The sequence below is a fragment of the Larimichthys crocea genome, chromosome II, assembly GCF_000972845.2.
Source record: "Larimichthys crocea isolate SSNF chromosome II, L_crocea_2.0, whole genome shotgun sequence".
In the NCBI taxonomy this organism is placed as follows: Eukaryota; Metazoa; Chordata; class Actinopteri; family Sciaenidae; genus Larimichthys; species Larimichthys crocea.
In genome coordinates, this window is record NC_040012.1 from 896,063 (window position 1) to 915,458 (window position 19,396).

A 19,396-nucleotide genomic window follows, 5' to 3' on the forward strand; every position below is an offset into this window, starting at 1 on the left:
TGCTCTGCAGCCTATGTGACAGACTTGTGTCAGTCAGGATTAAATGCATTAAAACAAGTTTCACTTCCATTGCTTTTGGCTCTCTGACCTGCCAGCCGTCTCTCCCGGACATTCCTCCACAGCAGATCCCAAGCCTTGGACGTGGAGTCCCGCAGCTGCTCGCTGATCGACCGCCGCAGCTGAAGCTTGGCAGACCTTCGCTGGGTAGTCATTGCGGTGCAGCCGGACACATATTCCCTGACTGTAAAAAGCAGCGCTCCGTCAACAGCCCGTTATTCCTCAATCCCTTTATTCCAGCCTCCCCCAGCCGGCTGGGACGGTGCGCTCCTGCGCCGCTGCTGCGTCTGGCTGCCGCAATGATCGTCACCGCTTCACCTGGTATAAAAGCTCCTCTTGCGCTGCGTCACCTCCCTGCACCAGCGGAGGCGGATCAGGTCTTTTCGCGGGATCTGGACCCACTAAAGCTTTAACTCATCTAGCATGTTTGCTCTCCCCAGCGCTCCCTGCACGACTCATCTGCAGCCGCTTGTAGGGCGAAGGTACGGCAATGTTTCAACATAACTTCAGCATGTGAGCCCGGACCTCTGACATGGCGAGCCAGATGTGAGAGGCGGTTTCCCCCCTCCCCGTGTACACTCTCTCTCTCTCTGTGTGTCTCTCTCACTCACTCACTCACACACACACACACACACACACACACACACACCAAACCTACATGTTCTCCACAACCCAAACCCACCCACTCACCCAAACAAGGATCTCTTTCAGTGCCCTTCATACACACTAAATACACGCAGTCATGCCACACACGTACACAAAGTTGTGTGTTGCCAGGCAAAGTTTTCTGCAGCATCTCTGGACATTCAGGCACAAATGTGACCTTACCGAGCAGCTGCACCAACTGTAGCACCAGACACGATGGACGCTGACCTCAGAATGTTCCTCATGTACCTATTACTTCTCTTCATTTCCAGTTGATCCATGTTTAATATCCAGCTACAAGTTACCAACAAAATTGACTTGCCCAATGCCAACTGGGATAGGCTCCGGCCCCCTGCGACGCTGACAAGGATAAGTGCTTACAGAAAATGGATGGATGGATAAAGTCAAGTTTGTGTTTTCAAAATAAAGCTGCTTGGGAATCTCTTTCTATGATGACAACATTGTCTACGTAAAAATTGATTTGCAAGTCCTTCAGAGCGTTTTCCCGTCCATTGCTTCACAACATGATCGATTAAATGTGTTCTTGACTAAAGTCTCATAGTCAGCCTGACAACCTAAAGAGAAAGTGCACAAACACCACCCATCTGAGCTGCCTCCTCTTTGTGAGTTCACCCCTTTCACAGGTTGAGAGTTTTGGGAATTTCATTTCGAGCTCTGAGTTACTCCTGTGTTATCCCAGGAATGCCAGACAGTGATCAGACCGGCCAGGACGCTCCTCAGCTGCCGTCCGCCTGACACCATCGGATGTCCTGTTTGTGGTGTTGAGTTCCAGGTCAGCATGGATCCACGAGCAGAGACCTGATTTGACATTTCAACCTGTTAAAACGTGCCAGACATCTCGAGAAGTCAGCAGAATACTGCACTTATCTGGACACTGACACCGTGTTACTGCTTGACTGTCAGAAATGGAGCTATGAATAATCGCTTGGGGAAGAAAAATTTGGTCTTGTCTTGAAATGTGACGTCTTCAGTTGGACTGGTTCCCTAACTCACATGTTGCAGAGGAAGGTTGTTACGGCTGGAACTCATGGACCTACCCCGCCCTGCCCTGCCCTGCCATGGCCCAGTGTCCGATGACAGTATAGCTGTGGAGAGACCCAGTGATTTATATACCTGCGTTGCACTGCTGAGACCAGGGTGAGATTCTTGGCTGGCATTGGCAGCCAGCTGTGATGAGAGGGAAAGTGGTTTAGAGGGAAAGAATGATGAGCAATGAGTAGCTGAGGGGAGAAGGAATGAAGATAGGAACTAAAGAGCTGTAGGGAGACGAAAGCAGAGTCAGTTGACAAGACCACCAACATATAGAAGATCTGGTGTGGTACAAGGAAGCAAAAAAAAACAAAAAATTGACAAACTTCACGGAACAAAACGTCACATGAAAATTTAAATTGTTCCCAATCAAACTGAATGAGATTCACAAGCAATGTGTGTGCAAACAGAATAGGTAAGTCACATGGTGTGGTGCTTTCATATATAATTATAATGGTAAACATTGAAGGGGTGAAGAATGGGACAGTATTTGAGGCGTTTGAGTCACCACTTTGATTTAAACAAAATAAAAAAATCGTAGTTATAATATGTCATATAGGTGAAATGGGAACTGCAGCATTTTTGCTTGAGGAAATGATTGAAAAAATGTATCATTCATTAATTTATTTTCCATAACAGCTTATCCTTATGAGGGAGGGCTGGAGCCAATCACAGATGAGAGGTGGGATATACCCATGACAAGTCACCATTTCATCACAGGGCTGAAATTGAAATGGTTAATCAAATATTAAATGTAAAATTCTGTCGATTGATTAATCAATTGATTTTCAGCTCTGGTCAAACATCATACATTTTGGATATTTTCTCATGGGTAAGCTTTTCCTTCATGCATCTGAAACAGCTGAATCAGTTCTATTCGTGGGTTTGGATCCCGACCTGCCAAGAGACCAGGACATATGTGGGCGTATGCCATTGATTTGTGAGCAATGACGCCAACGATCCCAATGTAGGCAATGGCTGCTGTCCTGCAGGCTTGTATTTTGAGTGGGTGAGCACTAATCATGTTGAGGAGAGGTATAAAAAAGTAGACAGGAGAGGAGGTGGTGAGCTGTATGTGTCACCTCAAAAAAGACCCAAAAAGAAGACTGGACTGAAAAAAGTATGTCAGGAGAATCTGACTGTATGGGACTAAAGCATAGGTGCAAGATGAACCACCAAGAGATGAGCGAACCACACAAACCGAAAGTTTCCAGTTTTGCATGTTGTTGAACAGGTTGTTGTCTCAGATATTCAGGAAGAAGACAAAATGGCAGATGCTCCGTTCAAGGCACAAAGGTGTCACCCAACGGAGAGAGTCACTCATGTTTTACTAAATCATATGAGTGGTTCTGAGTGGCTTTATGTTTTAGATCACAAAATCTAGATTAGTGTGGTATTAACAGTCCAAACTAAAGCTACAGAAACATTCGAAAATTCTACATCTGCAGTAAAGAAAGAATGACAATGCCTGTGTTTTTCCTAAAGTAATATCTGCCATAGAAATAGAAATACGCTGTGTGACAGATGTTTGATGTTTGATGCGTGTGGCAGAAGTTATATCATGACTGTTATCATATCATATCATGACTACGCACACACCAAAATAGGTGATTTAACAACCACAAAAAGCAGCGTAGCATCACTGTAAACCCTGAAGGTACCAGATAGAGTGACAACGAGACATAAACACACTGTGTTATGTACACACACGAATACCAAACGTACAGTGTGTAAATAAAGTTAAACCCACACAAATACAAAGCATGCCTAAATTAATGTATAAGTGGATGCATATGTACCCAGTTGTATACACATACATTACCTTGTGACCCATGTTCCCTCTGTAAATGTGTGTGGGCTGCAGGATTAAGGGATTTTAGCACATTATCACAGCCACCTACGGGCACAAATGGCTTATTATCAGAACACTCTGACATAACTATGTGGAGTAGAAGATTACAGCTGACATTCTCTGGATTTTCTTAAATACCTTTTGAACATTTACTACTGACATGTAGTTCTAGTAAATGTGTTGGGATAAGCAAGAGTTACTGAAAGATGCCCTGAAACATGAGGGCAATTTAAATTCTTCTGTTAAGTTAATCTCAAATCTTCAATTGAGAAGATGCAGAATTTATATTGTATGTATTGCCTATTCTTATATCAGTGCAACTGCATTGATTTTACATGTGATCTTTAGTCCATGTGTCTTGAGGAGTATTTTTCTCAGCCAGCAAAAACAGTTCTCTAAAGTCCCCTGAGGCTCATTGGTTACAATTTCTCAAAATGACAGAGGTCAGCCAACTAATTATAATGGAGAATTGTTGAATAGTCATTTTCATGCCTTTTCTTTAGCAGAATGCAATGTCTCCTGGTACCAATAATGCACTTGAAGCACTGGCTCTATTGCCAAGCAGTTGGAAACACAATAGGACTTGGACGTGGCAGAGACTGAAATCGTGAGTGTATGAAATGCAAAAAAAATAATCAATTCTCTAAAATTCTTAATTCTGTCTTCTGTTTTTGGTAAGAGACGTGACATGATTTGAAAAACTATGCAGTAAATTGTGGTGTTCCCCAAGGTTCAATTTTAGGTCCTACTCTTTTCAACCTTTTTATGTTTCCACTTGGGAATGTCATCAGGAGACACACACTTTACATTGCTGTGTCTCCTGATGTCTCAGGGCCAATAGGTGACATTTTAAATTGCATTTTAGACATCAAGTTTTGGATGGTAGAAAATGTTCTACAGCTCATCCTGGTTATTGATACTGAAGCTCAGAGAGAGAAACTACATACGAAACTCCAAGCACTGGCATTAAGCCTCTGTCAACAAGTAAAACACTTTCTGATCTGATTTTGATCTTAGCTTTGAACCCCATATCAGAAACATAATTAAGAACGTGAAATTGTTTCTCTCTCAAACCAACACAGAGACACTGCATGTAATGGGGGGCTGTTTTATTGTATGAAGCACTTCGTGTTAGATTTTGTTTGTATGAAAAGTCTGATTGATTGATTGATTGATTGACTGATTGATCAGCACCTATTTGTACTAATGAGGGTCACAAAAAACATAAATAAAGATTTCAGGTTAAATAAGATGGGAATAAAGCATAAGAACCTATAAACATCTTGAAGAGATTCATGATATACCTAAACAAGGTCCCTATTTCAGAGCGCACACAAACAAAGTTTCCAGTTATCCCTTGGGGTCAGTGAGCCTCCTACAGGTTGTTGTCTCAGATATCCAGGAATATTCCGAATGAAATGTCTTCTCACTCGCAGTTCTGTCAAGTTGGAAAAAGTAAAATAGGACTAAATTTGAAATCAGCGAATCTTTAAAATTCTTAATTCTGTCTCGTGCTATCTTTCAGTAAGGGACACTAGCATCTAATTGTACTAATATGAGAGACTGAAAATCATATTACCTTTAAACAATACTAACTGGACTGCATCAGCCATCACAGTGACAGATTCTTAAAGAAATAGTAGAAACAGAGTGGATTGAGGTTTAGTGGCAGAATAAGTGAGGCCAAATGTCAGAAATTAAACACTTCTGTGGGAAAACTACAAAACTTCCAATGACTTTGATCCTGGGTCAGTTTTGTATTTCTCCTCTGTGATGTTGAAGGATGTGATATGTGGATTGGTATAGTAAGCTGGTCCTTGAGGTCAACTTCTACAACGGGCAGGGAGGGAGAACACCACAGGAACATTGTCTCACAGCAGCAGCCAATCAAAACACCAACCTTACACATTCCAGGGCTCAAATAGCCAATCAAAGCAGCACAATGGACAAGAGTGATTTTCAGAACAAATAGCAGTAGAGCAATGGGCGTCTCCACCCAGGAGAGCAATCAGATCCCGCAGTGGTTACAGAAACGAACATGGCTGGTACGGAGGAGGCTTCTGTCTTCTAGAGGCAGAAAAAAAGAAGGAGGAGGAAGAGGAGAAGGTGAAGCAGGGGGGAGGAGGTTGAGTTTCTCCCTCAGCTTCCTGTCAGGTCATCTGAGGTTAGGACATTTTGTCAAGCTGCATGTGATAGTCACAAAGATGCTCAAAGCTCTTGTATTTCTGCCTGTATCGAATGGCTCCAGATGATTTTAAAACTACTAAAACTGAAAGATTTCCAAATCAGAATTACAAACTGAAACTCAAAATAATGTTTTCTAGACATTTTTAGCTGAATTTAGAACACATTTGTCTGTTCCGAATATGTTAATCCTCCGAAAAAAACTTTATTATTAATCCATCTTCCATCTTTTTCTGTCACTGAGACTCTCCTGCACTCTGACAGTATCACTGTAAAAATTCAATAGCTGTCGGGGTTAGCGAGTTCAAGCTGATCAATAATTTAACAGATCACGTGAGCTAGACTGTGACAAAAGCATCTTGTGCAACCGGCTCCTCTCTCCCAGCTTCCTTTAAATTTATCTGCCCAGCTACCCTCTTTCCTTTCCTCCACTTCCTCCTCCTTTCCCTGCTATTTTTTTTCACCTCTTCATCCATGCCACTCTTCTCTCTCCGGTCTCTATCTTCTATTTTCAGCAACACTCAATCATTCAGGCCAAGCCGCTCAGCTCCCTTGACTCCACTATTTGAGATAGAAATACTTAACGCACTTATACTGCATGTCACCTCAACAACTGTTCACTTGAAATCTTGAGGTGCACTGCAATCAAAGCTAAACAAATGAAGACTGCAGACAGAGAATCATCTTCATACAACAGAAGCATCCTGTGAAAATCGATTGTCAGCGGCGTGTTACCTTGAGTGAGCAGCACCAGGAAAACCACCAGATTAAATGAAACCATTGAACAGATGGCACTGGGTGACCTTGACCTAAATTCCTAGCTCATACTGTCTGTTTATAGTGATCCTTGAGAGCACACACACACACACACACACACACACACACACACACACACACACACACACGCACACACGCACGCACACACACCTAATCATTTTACTATGCATCACATAGTAATTCCATATGTTGCCCACTTCCTCAAAAAGCATTTTGAAGAGCTGCAGGATTCAAATCACAACATCTGTTTATGTGCTCACTCGTGATCGTGTTCTTTACCTTCAGGAATCTACCATGAACTGAAAACTGTCTGTTTATATTATAAAGTCACTTACATATAATTAGAAACTTTTACTGAGAGGTAAAAAAAAACAAACGCTAAAAGAAGTCAAAGCGGTGATAAATCTTAAACAAATCGGTCGAATGCACAAAGAAAATGGACGTTTAAAATAAAAAAATCTTGCTATGTTTGTATTCAGAGCTGATGCTGTTTCCTTGACCCTTGACCTCGATACATCAGAGAAACTTTGATTGACATGTGCTCCATGCAAAAGCAAAAGGGAGTGAAGCCTCATCAAGAGAGAAAATGAGGAGGGGAAGACAGACGATGGTGGCACTGAAGATCGGGACAGAGATGACCCAAATTAAAAGATGTGAAGTCATTTATGTTAAAAGCCTGAAGACATTTCATTTTCCAGTGGAAGAAGGAGAACGTCTGAGTGGAAACTATTCAGATTTTCCAGCCTGACATTTGAGTTTGATCAGCAGGCTTCACTAAAATACAGCACAGTGGAAGAAATAATGGCAATTTTCTTGTTATTCAAGGACCCGCGTGCTTATCATGTGTCGTCATAAAAGAGCCAACATTATGCCCATCTGCTCACATGGGCTTGAGTCAACAGTATCAGCATGTCTCTGTCAATATTTCTTCACAAGACGTTGAGGAATGCTGCTCTGGTCAGTTCCTTCAAAAAATATGGGCAAGGAGGAAAGTGGGTCAAGAGCTAATTCAGAGTGTCTACCCACCACACGCTCCAATAACAACAACAACAGCTTCCCTTGTCCAACCCAGTGAAGATAAACCTGTTGACATCGTCCACCTCCTATTCTGGAGACTGGATCACCTATAGCAGGAGATGGCTATCACTGTGGTCTGCCTGAGGTGAGGGGGAGGGGGGGACAAAAGTAAAGGTCTCAGCCTTAGGACCATGAAGGAGAGATGATACAGATGGGAAACCAGGGCTGGTATATGGGAAGCAGACTCAGCTTGAGGTATATAGTATGGAAGTGAATGGGGAGGGGTAGACGTTGTATTTGGAGACAGACGTGGGGGTTTGTGAAAGCCGAGTGCAGGAGGCTATAGGGTGCAGACTGTGGTATGGAAGGAGCAAGACCTGGGGCAGGACCGGGAGGGGAAACAATAGCTAATGGACACAGAGGAAACTCCACAGGTCATGGGAGTGTAGATCACATGCTGATAGGAGGCCTTGTGGCTGAGTGTCTCATTTTAAAGGCACTTAGGCGCGATGCACATGTAGTGAGGTTTTTTAGCTGTTAAAATAAGCATTTTAGCAGGAAAATCCTCAAGAACCAACTTCCTTCCTCAATCCTTCTCTGTGCTAGTATAGGGTTGCAGGACCACACATAAACACACAAGTGTGCAAAGGGAATACACAACTATGCGCGGATAAGTGCCGCCAAACACACATACCAACATGTACACACACAAATACACATGCAGTGGAGTCTAATGTTTACATTAGTGGTGCTTATAAGCTGTCAAACATAATACTGTCACCATGATACTCACATATACTGAAGAGTAATACATACTGTATATATACTGTGCATATATACACGGAATCTGCAGCTGTTTCCACCCAGCATCGGCCATCAGAGTGAAGCATTCAGCAGATTACCCTCAGGAGTTGGTGGAGACCAAAAACAGGAGAGGAGAGGAGCCATAACCATAACAAATGTATCAGGTGATAGATAATATGTGAGTGTTCATTACACTGCTTACAAATGGTCAAAAGTGATGTAGATTTAATAACTGAAAGGATCCTTTTGGTTTATTACAACTTGGCTTAGCTTCTTTTCATAGTTTTGACCATAATTTCCATCAGTTATGTACTCTCCAGATTATCTGAAACACCAAGACAACACTACTGCGAAATCAGTGCAGTTGGACAACTGGATGAAAATGATTTGGACGAGAGAAAGAACGCAAACTATTATTTTAATACCTTAATTACAAAATTAAAAACCAAAAGCGGTCGCGATAATATTGCAAAACTGCGTAAAGACAGTAAATCAAAGCCCGGAGGTCGAGCTGTAAATTATGATGGATGTTTCCAACAAACAGTTGGCTGATCATTTTATTGCTGGCCTTGTTGTTTTCTCTTATTTTTTCAGTCAGGCATACCTGGTGGTCTCTTTACAAATGACAGGTTTCTTCAGCAAATAACTTAAATAAATAACACACCACATTGCCTGGCAGTGTAAAGATATAAAGGGAGACCCGGTCACAGCTGAAGTTGATAAGCTGATAATAAATGATGATAATACATTTAATGAGTTGATTTTCACAGCATCATCAACGTGAGAACAGAAACAGGTGTATGATAACTTACAGATAATATAACTACTCTTCTTGTAATTCCATCTTCTCATCCATCTCTCCTCACTTTTACTATTTGACTCTGATGAAAGGACATTGGTTTGAGACAAGATTAAGACAAGGATGTAAATAGAGGTGTACAGTAAGTGTCTGTGTTTATTTATGTATTACTGCTTTTGCATGTCTTGTTAAATTCGTGTGTTTTACATGAAGAAAATAATCTGAAGCAAAACACAGGATTCCTGCAGAACAGAAACACAGTAAAAACAAATGAGAAACAAATCAAGATGGAAAACAGACATGGAAACAAACAAAAAAAATCACTGTGGTGGCTGAGTTACAGTTTGAATAATCAGAAAAGACAGCAGAGGGCAGAAAGACAGAGGAAACATGAAAGAAGAGAGGTGAAGGAAGAAACAGAAGGAGAGAGCAGACTTGTTAAAGCGCAGACTCACTAAGCACGGACTTAATAAGGGACCTCCGTGCATCACAAGGCTTTAATGTATGCACTTTGGTGGGTCTACATATCACACACACACACACATACACACACGCACGTGCGCCACAACAAGCCACCATCATTAAGTACATAAAGTTTATTGCAAGTTCATTGCTGAGCCAAGTGCTTTTCTGTGTGTGGCATCTATGCACAACACACAGTGGCAGTAGTAGATGTTTTCACACCCACGCCTGAACCCTGTGACACTTTTACACGAGAAAATGTCATGGACTTATTAACAACTAAAACGCGAGAAGACATTTGGGTTAAATACCAGCATGACACTGCCTCTAGGAAAATGGGTGGCCGGAGTTAGCAGGAGCCATAAATCAGCTGAACCCCTCCAGTCAGACATATTAAAAACATATTGCAGACATGCAAGGGACACATTAAAAGGATTCATGGGCCATAGGTCGAGATTACTCACAGCAACCCCAGAGCACTTTCTAATAACGTGAAAATTCTCACGGATTATATGATTTTTTATAATCCCGGACTGCAGTAAAAGTGTCGGGAATGTGTGTCAGTGTGTGATTAGTTCACGGCAAGTTCATTCGTAGCTTATCAGCTGCTCTGAAGTAGCGGCACTAAAATATCCTTGAGGAGTCATTTCCAGTCGTGAACTCCTCCAGCTTGACTGAAAACATGTGGGGTCTTAATGAACAACTGGAATAAACTACATATGCAGGACAAACAATGAAATATAGCTGTACAGTATATTGATATCGTAATATATTAGATGTAGTTGGAAGATATATATATATATATATGTATGTATGTATGAAGTGTTTTATTTTTGTTTTGATATTGCCAAATGGATTTTACATTTTAGTATCTTTTTCCAAAATCCCAAAGTCAAGTGCCAAGTCAAGACCAACAAGTCACAAATTATATCCTAGTCCTAAACTTTGCATCATTCAAGTGTATGATTTGTCTGTCTGCTTGGCTGCACGACCAAATTCTTGTGTGTGCGACTTGATTGGCTGTTGAAGTATTGAAATTGTAGAGTTAAAGTGCTGCATTTTTTTTATACCATCATCTCTCATCATTGAGGATCTGTTTTAAAAGCATAGACTGTATAAATCATGGATGTTGTATCCGTGATGTCACCCACGAGTGTGTGGTGGCTCCGGCCACCGCCATGTTGATGACTGTGGGTGGAGCTGAGGATGAATGAAGAATGGGTGCTCAAACAAGCCACCTGTAACGGCACCCACCTGTCAATCAAATTATGTATAACTTTAAGCCTTAATATGATTTGAACAGGTGAGTTGTATATAAATTCACCCTCAGTACAGTTGTCATGAACGGGGAAATTAGCTACAGAGACCAAAACTGTTTTTTGTACCAGGCTGTAAACATGTTTATTTCTGCTGTGAAGTTGGACATTTCAACATGGAGACTTATGGAGACTGACTCACTTCTGGAGCCAGTGGGCGTTTGAGGAATTACAGTTTTTGGCACTTGTGTGTTGGTTTCACTTCACAGCTATGGACATTGCTGCTTGGTAAAAAGGCAAAATGCCAAACAAAGTCACAAGTCATCGATATTAAAATCAGTCTCTTTGACCAAATTTGTGACTTGAGGCCACACCTCAGGTTAGACTTACCCAATCCCATTTGAACCAACTGCTCTAATCTGTTTCAGCTGTGTGGTCACTAGTTAAGCGTACTAGTACCCCTAACTCCAGAAATGTGTGTGCATCTGTTTGAAAAGTTAGCAGGCCGCCTGTTTGATATCCAGCATGAATATCATGATGAGATGCTGCTATATTTATACAATGTCCCCATCTACTGCTGAGGCGACACCGGCTCTGCTGACACATGAGAACTAAAGCTATGATGTTCTGTATAATAGGATTTATGCATCACCTGCAGTTGCATGTGGTTTCAGGTTATTTCAGGTGACACAAATGAGAATCTTTTTATAAATTTGACAATAAAATAACCTGTACTGTATGTCCAGATATTTTCTGATCCCCTTTACCTAATTCTCTCCATACACTTGGCTGTTTCGTGACATAGCTGTCTAAATCATATCAACATAAATTTAAGTTAACGTTTCATGGGTTTATTTGCAGTTACTTACTTACAAATATTTTAGAAAATACAAGAAAACTAATTTTGGTGACATTAAGATTAATCTTTTACCTTAAATTGATTTTTAATTCTTAATTTTCTTCTTTGTCACTGTTGGATAATAGCAACTTATCCAGGAGCTTACAGCCAGGCTAAATGAAGACAGAATGTAGACTGTATTAGGCCAGATCAAATGAGAAACAATCACATGAAACGGGCAACTAAATTGTCATAATCCATAATCCAAGTTTAAAAGTGGGTTAATGATGCTGAGAAAAGGTTTGTGGTACAACTGAGGTAACAGTCAGCACCATGGAAGTGACCTCAGACATCACTCAATCCAAACAAACTCATTCTCAAGCATGTATACAAAAACACTCCACTGTTATTGCATATTAATTCTTGAGAAAGAAATCCATCGAAAATAAATCTTTTCATCTTTGGGAGGATTAAAACATTTTCCTGCGTGGCTCAAGGGCAGAATCCAATCATGGCACCGCCCCCACCCCGCTGGAGATGATTACAAGAGGCCTGATAAGGAGACCCCGCCGCCCAGCAGAGAACACGAGTAGTTCTGGTAAGAAGTCCTAGGCAGAGTTCCCCGTTTATCGGAGTGAATGTGAGCTATGTGAGCAGAGATATGTGTGTATCACATCCTGTCCCTTTGCAGCTGAGATCAGGCCACACAGGCTGACAAACACTGATTGATTAGACAGGATTTGTGTCAAAGAGCCAAAGTGTTTCCTAGTATCAGAGGAGAAAATAAACACGCACAAGTGAGAAAACAGACCCGAAGCGTGGAACCCCAAACAATGAAACTAATCTACGCTCAGGCCCAGCGCCGCCGTGTTTGTATGAAATGATTCTCTCTCTTGCACACACAAACACACACCCTCACCCTCATCATATGCCACTGAAGGCATCACCTCTGACCTCCCTACAGCCTCTGGGGCCTCATTACCCACACTGCACCTCTCCTGCGTCGACTATCATTGACAGTAACGTGAACCTGGCAGTGGGGCCACATCAGAGAAACTGTTACATGCACACCCCAAAATTTGCGTGCACTCAAATAAACACAGACAAAACGCACAAAAATAAACAATGAATGCGACACTGGTTTGCACTTAACTACAGTTGCCATGACGCCTGTGCATGTCAATCAAAAGGGACACACTCAGAGGATAAGAGATACGGACCAGGGTCAGAGTTGGACTCATTAATCATCTCCTCAGACTTGTTGTATCACCGTCTCTGGGAACTTGAGTCCCGGAGAGGAAACAGAGAAAAGACGACAAATTCAAAACCAAAGAGAAAAAAAAACAGATGAATGTTCTTTTCGATATTTTTAACTAGAAAAGCTGTTTTTGTTCTGCTTCTGTTCTGAAGACACGATAAGCTGCTGTGTGTTTTCACACCACAAATGCCAGGAAACCAAAACTTCAAGGCACAAAGTGTTTTTTTTTTTGTATGAGCTCACCCACATATCTGTGTTTATGCACCTGAATATGCATGTATTGTGTATGCATGTATGCGTGTAGTGTGTGTGTGTGTGTGTGTGTGTGTGTGTGTGTGTGTGTGTGTGTGTGTGTGTGTGTGTGTGTGTGTGTGTGTGTGTGTGTTGTAGTAGAAATGATATGAGATTGCTTCTGGGTGGTTGAGGTTTGACATACTCGCTGGGAATCCTGTGGGAGACATTCCCAGAAGTCCGGTTTTATCCCAAAGCGGGAATGCAAACAATCCAGCTGAATGGATACTGAACACACACAAACACACACACACACACCTATACACACATACTCACTCACTCTTATCTTACCTGCTGAACCGCTGATCATCCTTGCAGCAGCCTGCCATGACAAAATAGGAGAAACACACAATGAGTACCAAAGCAGTAAAATATACAAATACTTAGTGAACTCTCTGAAGCTTTGCAGAATGTAAACTCAATATCAGCCAAAGGTAATGACTCAGTTTCCTTGATACACACTTCCCTTGTGCAGCAACTAAGGCTGGGAAAATGACCCAAATTCCAAAATCTGGTTCAACCAAAAGAAGAAAAAGATTTCCTGAAAGTTTACGCCACACGCTGACATGAAAACCCAACAATCCCTAATAGCTTATTTGTCTGAATACTAACCAGAGAATTATTGGAACATCCGCTTGATTAAGAATACTGAAGCCTCTTTCAGGAAAAGCAACTGAAATCCTAATAAATGATGCAATTAAATTACATTAAATTAAAATTAATTGGAAAGAATGTTGAGTGTGTTTGTGTGTGTGAGCTGATTAGGAAAGAAGAGAAGGAGGAAAGGAGGACATGACAGGAAAGGTAATTAAAGATGGATGGCACCTGAAAAAATAACAAGGGTAGAAGAAAAAAGAGTGAGGGAAGAACATTAGGTCAAGAACAGTAGCGGTGAAATCCTCCACCATGACTCAAACATTCAATAGCTACAATATTAACACACAGGAAATGAAAGACTCTGATCATGAGGAGTACATTACACTCCTCAAAAAGACCCACAACCCACAGGAATAAAAAAAAGGGGACACAGTGGCTCAGATTAATTTCATAACCAGTGTGTGAAACATTATCCACGACACAGATCATGACCATGAATGCTGTCACTGTCAGAGGAAAACCCCCGCACACGTCCATCCAAAGGTCTTCAGCAGCCGGGATTTACCAAATGATGCACGTGCAGTTTATCTCTTTCTCATGAGTTTACCTCAGGCCTGACTAAAACACACAGGCCATCATCTGACCTGTCAATTCACACTGTAAAAAGATGAATTACTAAAATTTGAATTTCATATGGAAGCAGTGATTCACATTTTGTTTTATTATTATTTTGTTTGTGACAGCTATCAATAATTTTAGACAGTGATGGAAGAAGTACTCTGATTTTCAAATGTACCAGTATAATTATAAGTAAAAGTCCTGCATTAAAGTTTGACTTGAGTACACGTATTAGCAGTGAACTGTACTGAAAGTACTTATTATCCAAGTTCTTATGCTGCATGACTCATTGCATAAGTATGAATATTACATTATTGGATTAAAATTAGTGCCGTGAGTCAGAAGATGATGTGATGAACTGTCGATCTGTCCTCTGTGTACCCGCCTCCCTCCCAATGTCAGCTACAACAGGAGGTTTTTTAAAGTATAGAGGGATGCCCATGATCTGGTATGAACTGGTAGTGCATTCCACAAAAGGGGATCAACAGACAATAAGAGTGGGTATGGTGTTGAGCTCAAGGACACATCGACATGCAGACTGGAGGAGCTGGGCATCAAACCTCATATCGTCTGATTAGTGTCCAACTCGCCCCAACAAAACAGCACTGATAGCAGACTATTTCTATTCTCTAGCAGAGGAAAATAAAAACATCTCAGAAAAGTGGAAAAAGGTGAAGTTGACCGACATTATTGCACTGAAGTGGCTGAATAATGAAATGTTCAGAGCAAAGCAAACACTTGATTCAAAAATGACTGAATTACTGCAATTATTCTACAAATAGACAAAATACACTAAATTTAGAGCCCTGTGTGTGTGTGTGTGTGTGTGTGTGTGTGTGTGTGTGTGTGTGTGTGTGTAGCGTAGGTAGAGAGAGCAGCAGGGGCCGTGGGATCAGACTGATGCTAAGGAGTGGGTTTATTTTCTCCCTAGCCATGGATGATAAAGTGCAGCTGTCCAAACTGACATGGACACACGCACACACAATGCACACAATGCACACACACACACACACACACACACACACACACACACACACACACACACACATTTGCAACTAATAATTCAGATATTTCAGGACTGCATGCTGACCAAAGGCATGTATCACTGTATTGTGCAGATGTTTCTGTTTTGGAAGGAAGACAATGAGCCTAAACCTGTGCTGCAGCTCTATCAGGGATATATCTATATCAAAACTTTTGGATTTCTTGATTGCATATGTTGCATATGAATAACAGTTGTGTCTTTATGTGCCCTGTGATGAGCTGGCAGGACCAGCTGGAATAGGCTCCAACCTCCTGCCTACCCTCTTTATTATTATTGCATTAAGATGACAATATCTATCCCTGCCAGGCCTAAGGAGTGCATCTTACATTTGGTTGTGTGTGTGTGGGGGGGTGTGTATCTGTCCACAGCTAATCTTGCACTCGACAGGTCAGGAAAAAAATGACCTTAACAGCGTTCTCCTGAGTGAAAGTCCTGTGTTTGTTTGACCTATCCATTCCTGACCCAGCTCCTATCTACATGAACTTTGTTGCTCTTTATACCACGTCACCTGATATTTCTTTTCTCTATCATGTGTTAAAATTACACGCCATTTTAAGCCTAAAAGGCTCGACGTTGCGATAACATGATGATTTAAGACGTATGTGTGTTATTCATACACCATTTGCCGATTCCAGGCCAGGAAGATATCTGCACTCTGAGTGCCAACTTCTAGTTTAAAGTGTATAGAGTTAGTTTAATTTATTTTTAAAACTAAATCTGGCCAGATGTTCAGACTTCTTTTTACCTGCAAACCAAAAAATGGTGAGTATGCAAGCTGGAATGAAGTGATCAAATGTTCTGCCATAAGTTCCCAGTTCAAGTCCATTTGCTAGCTTTTTCCAGAGCTTTCAGTCACACATTTTGCATGTCAACAGATCCATATCTATGACAACAGAGCAAACTCCATCTCCTGATGAAGACCGGGTGATATGTTTGAAACCGTATGAAAAATTCAGCCTAATACTGTCATAGAAATCTACTTTTTCAAACAAGGGGCTGGTCAGTTAAACCCATTTCCACATTTTCTTTGTGGACAGTCATGCCTGTTGAGCAGTGGTGCATGTGGGGTAGTTTCTGTTATTGCCGCAGTGCTGACACAGAAAAAAGATGACCTTGCATGCTGCTGGATGGAGCAGAGCTGTCTCATCCTTTAACTTTTACCTTATTTACACAACAGCGGGGGGATATGCAGACTGGACAGAGGCCCAGAGAGAGGGAGGGAGGAGACATGACAGAAGGAAGTGAGGGAGCAAATAGAGGTTTTTAAAGAAATAGTCACAGAGAAAGCGAGTGAAACATTTACTTTCCTGTAAAGAGCTGTGGGTGGAAATTCCCAGTGCGAAGACAAACAAAAGGGCATGAGAGGTCAGCGTGTTTGCAAGGAGAGAGAGAAGCTACAGCAATGTCAAAAATAAAATAAGACGTTGAGTCTCAAACAAATTTGTTTCAGTTTGTTTTTGTGTCCCAAAAAACTGTCCATAATTATACAGCACAGAATACGTCTGAGCCTGACGGGTTCACTCTGAAATGTTACAAATTGAGTTTCAGACATCAAAACATTTCCTCAGTCAGAATCATCCCTGAAGCTCCAGTCTGCATGGTCAGCTGCCAAGTGTTACATACTGTTTAGCTCCAAACCAGAGTGAATGAAGTGTGAGTTGACAGCAGGGAAGACTGCAGGTTTGAACTCAGGACAGTACAAAGAACAGTTTTCTTCTCTAATTCTGAGGGTGATTTTTTTTTAACTCACTTGTTCAAATTATATTATGGCTTAAATTTACGCATAATTAACAGCATGACCACTTGACTGACAGATAGGTGCATTACAGATGGCTTGTTTGAGCACCCACGAGTCATTCAGCCAACCTCAGGTCTGCTGACGATCCACATCTTTGCCGATTTTTAGCAGTACAGCCAACATGGTGGTGACCACAGCCACATATTTTGAGCTTCAAAACTGTGTTACGGAAACCTATGGCTGACATCATACATGCACTGTCCTTGTCCTGTTCTTTATATTCTCAATCAACTCACAAACATTCTCAGACACACTCACAGAGGTACACTCTCACTCACCCTGGCCCGTCGAGCCTGGAGATGTGCAGGGGATGAGAGGGATGACCGGGTCAGTGGTCTGCTACGGGTCAGAGGTCGTGAAGGGCGCCTAGTCAATGGCTCATGTTTGTCTGGAGCCCTGGATGGTCCCTGATCGTGACTTGGATTTCGTCTCATCATCCTGCTCAGAGCTGCAGCACCCTGGAAGGACAGAGAAGAAGTCAAATGTAGCACACCAGACTATAAAGCTATTTAAGATTGGAGGTTCATGCTCGCCACAAGTTCATTTTGTCTTAAAGATGAGACTGAAAGTTCATTCTTCACCTTGCAGCAGTTGACAAATAGACCCATCCTGTAACTTTTTATACTGGACATCCTTTAAACCCACAGAAAAACATCTACAACTAGAACAACATCTAGACAACTCCATTTGCTCAGAGAGATGAAGAACCAAAAGCCCCAGAACAACAAAGTGTTGATGTTGAAGTGTGCTAAATTTAGGAAATTGAAATTTCTTTCACATGTCTGTTCCTCAGTATAAAATCAGCAATTCTGTTTAACTTTAGTTTAACTTTATTCATTTATTACGTATTTCTTCTTGTCACACGTTAGTTATTGTTTTCTCTCTCCTTTTCCTCTTTAGAAGATTCAAAACTGATTGATGATTTTCTAAACTATAATTTATTCTAATGACACATCATAATGCTGTTGATAATACTTAAATACTTACTTGCCTATTCTTCTAATTTGTTATTTACGAATATTAACTGCAATCATGTCTCATAATTAATACTAAAATTTAAGATACCCTGTAGTGCCTTCAACATCAGTCTCTGTGCAGCTCCAGTGTCTTACCCCAGTCCCTGTCTTCATGTCACCTGCCTCTTCAGCACCTCTCTGTATCTGTGGTTTGGTTTCTGTGCAGTGTTTAGTGTTGGTGGGTGAGTGTTTGAAGATATAAGACACCACTGATGATGTGCCTGCCCTTCTCTCATTCTGAAAAAATCCCCCCTTATCCAGCGCATCCTTGTCCCCTCTGTATCTCCGATAAGTGGAACACTGGAAAGTCCATCCCGGCCTGACCTCATGACTCTACTACTGTACACACTTCAGTGGGAAGACCCGCCGCTGTGCTTCCCGCTCTCCCCTCCTGTCACATGCTGGGCTGATGTAACATGTGTGAGTGTGTGTAAATGAGAATGAAGGAGGAGTGGCATACATTAAACAGCGTTTTTTTTCCTTTCTATTCAAATCCTCAAATGCGTGCACAGAAAGACATATTTCCCCTTCATCACAACACAGGACAATGAGTGTCTGTGTCGAGAACTGCCTTTCTGACCCCTGTAGTGTTTCCATCATAGAGATGGCATGATACTGCTCCTAATTTTCCAACTATGCAGTCACAGTTAGATAACAACTTCAAGGACACTGTGTCCCCAAAACAAAGCCCAGCTCAAACTGGAAGTCAGTAAATTTCTCATTGAAATGTCTATTTCTGACATGACCGTATTTCCTCAGTTGCTGCTCTCATTTGAAGTGGTTTGTTTGCATTTTTCTTCTATTCAGTTCTTTAGCATGGACCCACCAGGAATTTAATGGAGAAGATTCCCAAGTCCATCTATCAGAAAACATCTATTAAAATAGTCACGCTTGTAGCTTTGTGATGCTCTGTTTACAGGCACAGCCACTGACAGTATAAAGAATAGACGTCGTATCCGTAGGTTTCTAAATAGATGTTTTAAAGCTTGGTGTGGAGGCTCTGGTCATTGTTAATTATGCGTAACTTTAAGC

At 41.5% G+C, this 19,396-nt stretch overlaps 1 protein-coding gene across 2 annotated transcripts in view; it reads right to left on the minus strand.

Moving 5' to 3' along the window:
* The window catches only part of stard13a (StAR related lipid transfer domain containing 13a), a 42,567-nt gene extending 23,953 nt beyond the window's left edge, over positions 1–18,614 (minus strand). The window contains exons 1-3 of one of the 2 annotated variants that reach the window (XM_027289786.1): positions 18,461–18,614; positions 17,627–17,806; positions 13,582–13,612 (exon numbers count right to left, since the gene is read on the minus strand). In XM_027289786.1, the coding sequence (XP_027145587.1) occupies positions 13,582–13,612; positions 17,627–17,806; positions 18,461–18,478 (229 nt within the window). In that variant the 5' untranslated portion in view covers positions 18,479–18,614. Of the gene's footprint in view, positions 1–88; positions 617–13,581; positions 13,613–17,626; positions 17,807–18,460 lie in introns of those variants that run through there. The other variant, XM_019275755.2, reaches the window with a different exon arrangement.
* Between the last annotated feature and the right edge of the window lie 782 nt (positions 18,615–19,396).